The following is a 10,915-nucleotide window of genomic DNA, read 5'->3' on the forward strand; positions in this document are numbered from 1 at the left end:
CAGCCAGCCTCCTGATTCCATATCTGACCTCGGGTGGGCTTGGTCTGGGTCGGAAGGAGCCCAGTTGCCCTAAGGAGTGTCCCCTGTAGCAGGGAAGGGCAGGCCTACGGCCTTGCTTTGGACAGGAGAGAAGAGTAGGCCAGGGGGCCAGAGTGAGTTTCGAATCTATATTTACCCAGTGTGTTGGGGGCAGGCTCACCTCACCCTTTAGGGTTCTCAGGCCCAGAGCAGCAAAGTAGAGGACGAAACAGACTCGTGTCCTGTGACCACAGAGAGAGACAAGGAGTTTAAACTTGGGCACCAGCTGGGGCCAGGCCAACTGGATCTGAGTGCTGATCCCTACTTATTTTCAGGAGCCCAAGTGAGTTACTTCTCTGTGCCTCAGTTTGCCCATCTGTAAAATGGGGATCAAATGTGTATCCACCCTGCATAAAACACCAAGTACAGGCCTAGCTGAGATGGGGGGCACACCAATGCTGGCTGTTATCGATCATCCTCCTCATGGTTATTGATGATTCTACTCAGATTTTACCAGCACTGACTTAGCACCGATAGGCAGGATGAAGTGGGTCTATTGTGGTTATGACTTCTGATTGTGGTTCATGGGTCAAACAGCATCCTGGCTGTGGCACTCAGTCTGTGATGTAAGGCACGTTCTTTAATCTCTCTGAGCCTCGGTCTTCTCACCTATAAAATGGGGACAACTGTGCTGAGTTCTGAGGCTCTCATCCCATGTCCCCCTGGCTGAAGACACACCTTGACTTCCATGAAACCTCTGGGGAAGCTCACAGCAGCAACAGAGCTCAGTCAGGTCCCAAGTCAGCAGAAAGCTCTGAGGAACTGCTCTGCCCCTTCTGTACCTCAGAGCTTCTGGAGCCAAGATGGGGCTGAGCCCGGGGGACTTCCCGGAGGAGGTGTGGCTGAAACAATTTGTCAGCCCCAGGGTTGGTCTCTCTCCCGACCTCACCCCAAAAGTCAGATGAGAGGCCATGGCGGCTCTGCCCCCTAGCACTTCTCAGCTCATCGGTAAGAGCAGGACTAAGAATGGGGGGACGTCTGCCCCTCAATGGGTAACGTGGGTCATCCAGGTTCCAACTGCAGTGCCCAGGTTCCAGGGGCTGGTCAGGCAACCCTGGACACTCTGCTTTGTCTGGGTTCTGGGCCGAGCCCACAGAGGTAGGTCAGCCCCTTCCTTGAGGCAGAGAGAGGACACAGCATTGCTGACCTAGGACAGGGAGAGGAGGAACACTTTTTGCTGTGCCAGGCCCTGTTCTAGGGCCTGAGGGTTCAGCATGATCACATGAAGTCCCTGCTTTTAGGAAACTAATAGTAGAAGAGATAGACATAGTAAGTGAATTTCAAAGTCAGTGGGATGGAAACAACAGTGATGTGTTTGGGGGGCATGGGGAGCCCTGGGGAGAAGTAGTCTGGGATAGACCCCGAAAGAGGATGGGTGACCTTGGGCAAGTGAATGTGCCTCCCTGGACCTCACCTGTCTGGCTGACATCTCCTGAGAACAAAGACTCTGTGTTTCCTCATGTTCCCACTGTGCCCAGCACCTCATGGGCGTTTAGTAAATATTTCTTGGTAACTGGGGATGCTTCCTATTCAGATGTGGGAGGATTTCCTGCAGTTCTGATTGCAAATCAGCCACACGGAGAGCAAGTGCAGGGCATGAGGCATAAGCTGCTTCCACAGAGGTCAGGAGGCTTGCCAGGGAGGTGGTGTGGCCTGTGGGCAGGACTTGGGCTCAGAGTTGGAGACACTTGAGTTCCAGCCCAGCTCTGCCACTATGAGTCTGTGTAACCCTGAGCAGGTCACCAACACGCTGTGAGTTCAGCTTGGCAGGTCCATTTCCCCATCCGCAACATGGGGCTAATGTATACCTTGATTAGGGTTAAGATTACATGAGAGAAGGGTCTGATAATAGTAAGCAACTGCTGTTAATACTTCTGTATTATATCTGAGGCTAGGCCTGCAGAGAAAGTACATACAGTAGGAGTCAAAACTCAGATGTGGGTTCAAATCCTGACTCTATCACTGACTGACTCTGTGCCCTTAAATGCTTCTTTGAGCTTCAGTTTCCCCATCTGTAAAATGAGAGTGAAGTTCCTACCTTACTGGTGGTTAGGATGAAATAAGGTCATGCATGTAGATGGTCTCGAACATGGTAGTTAGAAGCCACTGCGGCTCCTTTTATCTGAATGGGGCCAGCAGAGCAAGGTCCCCACCCTGGTCTCCAAGCTTGCACCCCATCGTCATCTAGGGCGGGCTGACAAACTTTTCCACAGATAGTCACAGTTTTCCAGAAAGGTCATTTGGAGGCCCGCCTGAGTTTGGGCTGCCTGTGGGGGTGGCTTCTATCTCTACTCCTCCCTGGAAATGTGTCAGGGCAGCTTCCCAGGAAGCCTAGAGGAGGAGAGTGGGACCTGGTGGGTTCTGCTTTGTCTCTCCCCAGGGGCCTCTTGCCTGCTGCCTGACTCCGAGACCTTCCCTCCACGCTCTGCTGCACTAGGCAGCTCGTGCTCACCGAGCACCTGCCTGCTCTCTGATGAGGTGGGCGTGTCCCCCACCTCCGCCCCCACCCCGGTTACGCTCGTCCCCCATCTGGATGCCTGCGTCAGCGTCAGCGCTGTCTTCTGTTCTGGCTCTCTCCAACCTGCTCCCCACACAGCAGCGGAAAAAGCTTTTAAAAAGTGATTCCTGTCTACGGCCATGCCGCCCTGCCCGATCCCGGCTGATCTCGGAAGCTAAGCAGGGTTGGCCCGGTTAGTACTTGGATGGGAGACCACCTAGGAAGACCAGGTGCTGTAGGCGTAACAAATTAAAAAAAAAACAAGGGATCGTAAGCTAACAAGGTCCTTGCAATCTGTGAGGTCAACCAAGGGTTGCCTCTCCTAAAAAAAAAAAAAAAAAAAAAAAGGACTCCACTGTTTAAAGCCCTCAGTAGATCCCCTTAACCGTGACCTGTGAGCACTTTCTCTGCGGCCTCATCTCTCTCCACCAACCTCATTCTCGCCAATTCCCTGACCGATTGCTGATGCAGACACTTAGCCCGTGCTGTTCCCTCTGCCTGGAACCATTTCTCTCCTTCCTTCTCTCTGTCTAACTCCTTTATTTTCCCCCTTACCTCAAAATGATCTTTTCTACACTTTTTCCTAAGTTGTGCCTCCTCCCTTCCTATGTTTTTCTTTGTCATGTACCTGGCTCATTTTTCTGTTATAATTTGTAACGAGTTCAGAATGGTATGTCAGGCAGGATGGGCTACGATGTGCTGCAGTAACTAACGTCCTCAGGTCTAAGGGGCCTCAAGCGGCAGAGATGTCCGTCATTCCTGCTCGCACTATGCATCTGTCAGTCTGCTCATCACAGTCATGCAGGGACCCAGGCAGGTGGGTGGTTATCATCCTGAACATTGCTAGTTGCTATGCCAGAATGAGAAGAGGGCTCCAGGGAGTCTTGCATTGGCGTTTAAGTGCTTGACCAGAAGTAGCCACACTGGCCCCCCGACCCAACCACAACAGGGCACACAGCAACGAGGGACAACTTTCTAGATTTACGGCCAATTTCCCATCAGAGGTGCCACGGCCAAGCCTGGTTTTGACTTTCTCACCCCTCCTACCGTCTCAGCAACCCCATGCGACATCTCTCTGAACTTCGGTCTTCTCCATCACCGTTTACACATGCCCAGGTCATGCCCACCCTAAAAAGAAATGCACTTCCCTTATCCCACGTCTACCTCTAGCCCCTCCCAAGCTCTTTCTTCCCCTTCAGGGGTAAATTCTTGAAAAGATGGTCTAAACTTTCTCCATTTTCTTACCTCGCCTTCTTACCTTATTCCAGTGTGAATTCTGTCCTCTTAGGCCTCTAGATTGGTTCCTCTGGACAGTGGTTCTTGATCTTGGCCTTGCATTGCAAAAAAAAAAAAAAAAAAAAAAAAGCCAGGCCCACCCCCAAGGATTGTGATTTCATTGGCCTGGGCATCGATAACTTTCCAGAGCTTCCTAGTTGCTCTCAAGAGGCAGCCAGAGCCGAGGACCGCTCCTCCAGGAGCCCTGTTCCCTTAGCCCCAGGGACATAGTTCTGCTCTCCTGGTTCCTCGGCCACCGGCAGGACCCAACTGTATTAGTTTCCTGTGGTTGCTGTAACAAATACCATATAACGGGTACCTTAAAACCACAGAAATTAATTTTCTCACTGACATGGAGTCCAAAATCAGGGTGTCAGCAGGATGATGCACCCTTTTGAGGGCTCTAGGGGAAAATCTATTCATTGCCGTCTTCCAGTGGCTCCAGGGGTTCCTTGGCTTGTGGTGCCATCTGCCCCCTTCCCCCGCTCCGTGGTCACATTGCTGCTGCCGCTCGTGTGTGTGTCTGCGGCCTCTCCAGTCCCACCGCCCCTCCCTCATTCGCACCCGTGTTCCACTTCCTCTCATCCACCACGTTCTCTCTCTGCACAGCCTTTGCATGTGCTGTTCCCTCTGCCTGGAATGCTCTTCCAGCCTTCCGCCTCACCCCTGCCTTTGCCTACTTGGTTCTTCATCCTCCAGCTCTTAGCTCAAGCTCTGCTTTCTCCAGGGAGCCATTGCTGGCCTCGCTGGGTAAAGTTCTTTCTTTTGTTACCTCTTTTGTAAGACTGCGTGTGTGCTTTCCAAGGAGTTGTCATGGCTTTGATTGTACGTTTATCGATGCAACACTTCCTATCTCTTGCTCTTACTGGAATGTAAGTGTCACAGGAGCAGGCCTCTGTTCCTTGACCTTAGCTCTCCATCCCCAGCAGGGCCTTGACCACCTGTTGAACGAAGGACTCTTAGTTGATGCTTACTTAGAGTTTGCTTTTAAGAGCTGGTCTAAGCACATTGCATGCATTGACACAGTGAAGCCTAAGAGGAGGGCTTGTTATCCTCCCCGTTGGATAGAGGGGGACACCAAGGCTCGGAAAGTGAAGTAACTTTCCTCAGGTCACCCAGAGAGGGAGTAGAGGAGCTGAGATTCCAGCTCTAACCACAAGTCAGCCCTGCCTCTCTGGCTGGATCCTCACCACAGATATGGAGGTGATTAAAGATAAGGAAACAGAGGCTTAGATGTGAGGCCCCTGTCTGAGGTCACACAGCTGGTTGGCAGGTCCCTGGACAGGAAGTGTCAGTGTTTCCAATGTTGAGCATTTTTCGAGAACGCAATAAACATTTGGCCGAGCGGGGCATTAAACTCATTTTGTTAGGGAATCCAACAGCTCAGTTGACTCCGAGTCTGGGTGTGAGTGCTGCTTGGTCCTTTGCCGGCCAGATGACTTCTGACGACTTGGATGTCCTGCTGATAGGAGGACTTGGCGGATCTGTCCCCGGTGGCCTCCCCGGGTCTGGGCTGGGTTCCCTGTGCAGGAAGCAGCTCGTGTGGGTATTCCGTGATGCCCTTGGCTCCCTCCCCAGCCAGGGCAGCCACTTTCTTGTCCAGGTCTCTTAAGTTCCAGAGGAGGCCCCACCCCAGTGGAATGTTAGTCGAGAGTTTTCAGGATCACCCCCTGGCCCAGGAAGAGTTTCCTCTGTGACCTGGAACAAGCAGATGGCAAGGGCCCCGTCCCACTGTCTCCCTCTGCCTGCTGTGCTTCTCTCAACAGCTCATGGAAAACACCCTGGTCGAGAGGTGGGGCCATGTCCCATGGGCCACACATGTCCACCTACAGTGTCTTCGTGAATCCCAACAATTGTTCTTGGACAGGGAGGCAGTAACGTCCACTGTTTCTCAGTCGAGGAAACAGGCTCAGAGAGATTGAGCGTCTAAGTCACACAGGCAGAGAAGGGGCAGAGCTGGGAGTCCAGCCTGACTGCTATTTCCCGAGCCCCTGTCCTTTAACTCTTGGCTTTGTGTGCAGAGTGCTGTTCATGGGGCTGAGCGTGTAGGGGATGGTCATCCAGACGGCTAAGTATCTACTGTCCTTTCTAGTGTACTGAAAAGATCTTGTGTTGCCTAATATCAATTCCTGATGAGCTTTGCTGAAGAGTCACTCCCACTTTTGAAAATGGAGCCTGATTTTCAAAATATACTGACTGAATCACTAGTCCAGGAAGTCCGTGGTCAACCCTTTGTGTTAAAGCTGGATTTCGTTTATTGAGTTGGCTGAGAGCAGGATCGCCTGTGTGGTGGCTGGGGCTCGGGAGCTCCCATGGGACCATGGCTGGCCTCCCGTTCAGGAGCACCAGGTTTAGGATTGGGCTCAGATTAGAATTCCAGTCCTGCCACTTACCACCTGTGATTAAGACCAAAGGTACTGGATTGGGATCCTACTTCCATTACTGGCTTGCTGTGTGGCCTTGGACAAGTTATTTAACCTCTCTGAACCTCAGCATTCTCAACTGTGAAAGAGGTAGAAAAGCAATTAAACCTACCCCGCAGATGAAGATTAAACAAGATAACGTGCGTAGAGTTTAATAACGTGTTGTATGTGGTATCTGCTAAGTGCTGATTAATGGTTATTATGGTTAATATTAATATGAACTCTGAAAGTTCCTCCAGGCATTCATGGGTGTGTGCACCCTCTCTTCCCTTTGCCCCTTGCAGGTAGAATTACACGTTCACTTAGATGGAGCCATCAAGCCTGAAACCATCTTATATTACGGCAGGTAAGTTCACTAATAAGAGGCCTTACTCCCTAGGATATGGATAGGGTCCACAGTTTGACCCAGAGGCTTCTAGAGAATTCTGGGGTTGCTACTTCTTCCTGTATCTCTGTGGAATTGAGTCATACCCTGGGCAGAAGAAGGGGTCTGTGGAAACATGGAGGCCTCAGCTCTGAGCTGGAGACCCATAGCCCATGTCTTCTGCGCCTTCGACTCTTGGCTTCCTGCTGCCAGGTGAGACAGAGGGAAGCTTGCCTCACCTTACAGACAGACACACACACGCACAGACACCCACGCCAGACAAGCACACACAAAACCAGTCCTGTTTTTTGGCTGAGAACCTGTGGCAGGTGACCCACCCACACAGGATGCCAGTACCATTTGCCGAGCATCTCCTAGGGCTGGGCTTCGCTGAGCCTGTTCCTTGAGTCAGAATTGAATCCCTCTGCACTTGGAGGAGGAGGGTATTGCTATCCCCAGCTCGCTGAGGAGAGAACAGGCTCACAGAAGTGAAGGCGTTGCCCAAGGTGGGGCCGTCTGACTCCCAGAGCTGTTCCACATCACCATGGTAACCTGCTAGAAGATGTGCAGAAGTTGCTCCCCTCTCTGGGCCCAACCCTGCATCTTCCAAGTGAGAACACAGATCCTGCCTCAGCTCTCGTGGGTGCTGGTGGGTTGAAGGGTCCCTAGTGGCCCCCCCGTGAGGAAGGTCTGCCCTTCCCTCCCCTCACTGGCTCATAGTGGCCCCTCTGTTGGGTCCAACACTTAAGAACAGGGACTTTGAAGGCCAGTGGATCCAGATTCAAATCCAGACACCCCGTTTCCTCCTTACTATTTATCTTTGGCCTCTGCAGGTTTAGGGGAAGAATAGGGCCTTTGTCTAGAGCTGACCTGGGAGATGGCGGCCCCTCCTGCCACCCCGCCCCTCGGCAGCCTGAGTTCTTTATAGCTCGCCCAACACCTATTCTGTTTGGAGCTGGAAGGACTCTGCATCTCCCTCATTGTCTTGAGAGGTTCAGCTCTGGACCTGAATTTGAACATGCTGCCCGGTAAACCAGAATCCTCTCAGTTACGCATATGCCCGCTCCGTGGAGAACTGGCGCTCCTTGGATTTGCCCCCGACTCTCGGGAGCACCTCTTCCAACTCCCGGAGAAAGTTCTGGCAAAAGAACACTTTCCGCCATCTCGTCTCCCTTCCAGCGAGCTTGCTCTGGGAAGCGGCTGTTGATTTAACTGTTATTTAACTATATAAGTGTGTGAGCAGTTACTGTGTGCGCAACTCTGCTTCAAGTGCCACACGGGGGTGAGCTTAATCCTCATGACCGGTAAAGTAGGTCCCGTTACTGGCCCCATATTGTGGGTGAAGAAACGGAGTCCTGATAGGTCAAGTGACTTGTCTCGTGAGGAGGGTGTGACCATTATCCCACCACTAGAGGTTTAGATGAATCACTGAGCTCAGGACTGAGCACAGCGAGTGCTCCAGGAATGTCACTTAATGATGACAATGTCATTAACATAACCAGTGGCTCAGGCTAAGTCGGGGAAAGCCCGCCTGGCTTATCTCTGCCTGTCCTTTGCCCATGTTGAGTACCAGCCATCGCTGCAGGGCCCTGACGAGGCCGAGAGCGGGTTATGGGTGCCAAGATGGGATCTCATCCGGGTGCTCATTAAGGGATCATAGAGCACTCATTAGCGCAGCCAGGTGGCAAGACTGTGGGGGTGGGGTGGCGGGAAAGGAACCGTGGGTGGGGGAGCTGTTCAGATTTTCAGTTTCCCGTGTCTGGTGTCTCTGAACACTCTTGGCCCTGGAGGAAGGGCGCGGGGGTGCCAGCTGGAGTTTGATCTCTAGATCAGCGGAGACTCAGATATGGAGAGCCCTGGAGGACTTCCTGGTGGGGGTGGGCCAGGCCTGAGAGGGCAGCATCTGGCCTGTGAGCCGAGCCTCAGGCCAAGTCAGTGGCCCTGTTCTGCCTCCGTGTCGTGGGCCTCCGCTGATTCTGTTTCCTCCTGTTTCTTCTTCCTTCAGCTCCTGTGATTCCGCCCTCTCCAGGGGCTTCTCCTGGCTCTTTCTCAGTCTCCTTCAAGACCCTGTCAGCTTTTTCTCCGAGACACATTCTGAATCTGGCTGTTCTCTCCCTGTCACCACCCTGCTCTGAGCCACCACTTGGACTATTGCGATGGCTTCCTGACTGGTCTCCAAGTGTCCTCTCTGGCCTCCCCTGTCTACTGACCCTCCACTACTGCCGTCGGAAGAATTATCTTACAACAATTATCTGATTGGCTCACTCCTCTGCTCAAACCCTCCCACAGTCCCTCCCACCTTGCTCAGGGCCAAAGCCAAAGTTCACATATGGCCCTTCAAGTTCTAAAAGCCTGTGGAAGTTCTGACCTCTTCTTCTGCTTCTTACTTAGGCCATTCTGGGTGTTTCTTAAACACGTCTGACCTAGTAAACAGAGAGGGTGGGTAACTTGCCCAAGGTCACGTAGCCTTCATAACAGAGCCGGGATTCGAACCCAGGCCATCTGGCTTCAGCATCTGCTCTTTTCAAGGATGTATAAATAGTCTCACGTGTCCCTCTCTGTACCCTGCAGAGAAAATATCCTGAGTTTCACTGACAAGGACATGGGGATCCTCAGAGGGGATGGCCCCTGCCCGGGAGCTGGCAGACACAGGAGGGCTATGAACCTGAGCTTATCCTCCTCACTGGCTCTCTGTGGTCAGGCTTCTTATAGGTACATTGCCCACCATGGCAGGAAGGGGACAAGGGAGACAGCGTTGGTGGGAGGAGGCTCCCATCTTTGGTTTGGGCAGCTGGGTAGATGGAGGAGCCATATTTGGAGGAGCCATCCCAGGAAGGGGAGGGGAAAGGTGGCCTGAGATGCCTGGCTTCCGGGGCGGGCCGAAAAAAGGGGCCGGTCCGGGTGCCGCCAATCAACCAAGCCCCAACAACGCAAAAACCCCCCGAAGGGGGGGGGCAAAAGGGGAGGGGGGGCCCCCGGAAGGGGAAGTGAAAACCAAGGGAAGGAGATCTGAAAGAGGTGGAGGAGGAGGAGGACCTCCACCAGGAAGCCGTGGGGTCACACGAGCTAGAGGGACACCACTGGGAGAATCAGGAGTAGCAGGCCCAGTGGGCCCAAGGCAGATGTGGCCACTGTGTTCGCTAACATGGGAGCCAGAACCTTAGCATCACTTCCTCTGCCTTCCATCCGCTGGTGCCCAGAAAGATACCCAAAGTACAGGCTCTGCAGAGGACGTGGTCACTGGGGGTGGCTTCGCGAGGGCGACTTTGGGGAGGCTGGCCCACGGTGGAAGGCTCAGAGAGCACCCGACCTCACTGCCAGGACAGCACCAGAGGTTCACCTGCCCGCCCCCCTCACCCCCCAACTGTGTCTTGCAGGAATGGGGATCACACTGGGCTGATTGGCAGACTGGTGGTGGGCACCAGGGTGACCCTTGGTGATACCCACTGGGCACTCACAGGGACCCGGGGCCACCAGAGAGGGAAGAGGGCGTATTTAGGGGGCTTACGTAATAGGTATTTATGTAGGGAAACATTTTAATATTTGAATGACGGAAGCCATTAAAAGACTTCAAGACTACTTGCTTGAACTTCCATGTCTTTGGCAATTTCCTCCCTTCTGTCTGCTCCCTTTGTGGCTAACTAGATGCTTGAGCCTCCTGACTTCATCATCTAACTCACCTAACCATTTGTTCCTAATTTTTTTTAATCTTTTGTTCTGCTTGCCGGAGGATGTTCTCAGCTTTTATTTTCCATTCCTTCTAATCGAGGATGTTCATTTTAGGGTTCTTAAGTTTTCTTCTGTTTTCTGCATTTTTTTTGTTTCCTCGGAGCTCCTTTTGTCTCTCGTTTCGTCCCTCATGGTAGAAGCGTTGCTTGATGTCTAGTAATTCTTTGTCCCTTTTATCTTCAAAGTGGGAAAGCTGAGGCCCAGGGTGACCCGTGAGTCGGGGCAGATCCAGGATGAGCAGAGGAGACCAGGCTGTGCAGAAAGTGGGAAGTCAGCCCCCCTCGCATCCTGTCGCCCCTGGCTGGGGGAGGCGGAGGTGCTGGTGGGGGGAAGGAGGCTCCGGGCCAGGAGGGCTGTCCTTAGCAAGCCCTTACTGAGTGATGGCTATATCTAGCCCTGGGAACGGGGAGGACTGTGGGCAGGGAGGGGAGGGACCTCTGAGGCTGATGGCCAGCTGGCCCAGCCCTCTCCCAGCACACTGGGCCGGGCAAGCCTCTCTGACGTGCTGGCCAGACAGAGGTCGGAGGAGGGAGGGCAGGCGTCTGCCCT

At 53.1% G+C, this 10,915-nt stretch overlaps 1 protein-coding gene and 1 pseudogene across 1 annotated transcript in view; both read left to right on the top strand.

Annotated features, from left to right (window-relative positions):
- The window catches only part of ADA (adenosine deaminase), a 36,872-nt gene that overhangs the window by 5,001 nt on the left and 20,956 nt on the right, over positions 1–10,915 (top strand). The window contains exon 2 of the mRNA XM_023536052.1: positions 6,558–6,619. Within this exon, the coding sequence (XP_023391820.1) occupies positions 6,558–6,619 (62 nt within the window). The remainder of the gene's footprint in view (positions 1–6,557; positions 6,620–10,915) is intronic.
- On the top strand, positions 2,706–2,817 carry LOC111745195 (annotated as a pseudogene).

The sequence above is a fragment of the Pteropus vampyrus genome, unplaced genomic scaffold, assembly GCF_000151845.1.
Source record: "Pteropus vampyrus isolate Shadow unplaced genomic scaffold, Pvam_2.0 Scaffold147, whole genome shotgun sequence".
Classification (NCBI taxonomy): Eukaryota; Metazoa; Chordata; class Mammalia; order Chiroptera; family Pteropodidae; genus Pteropus; species Pteropus vampyrus.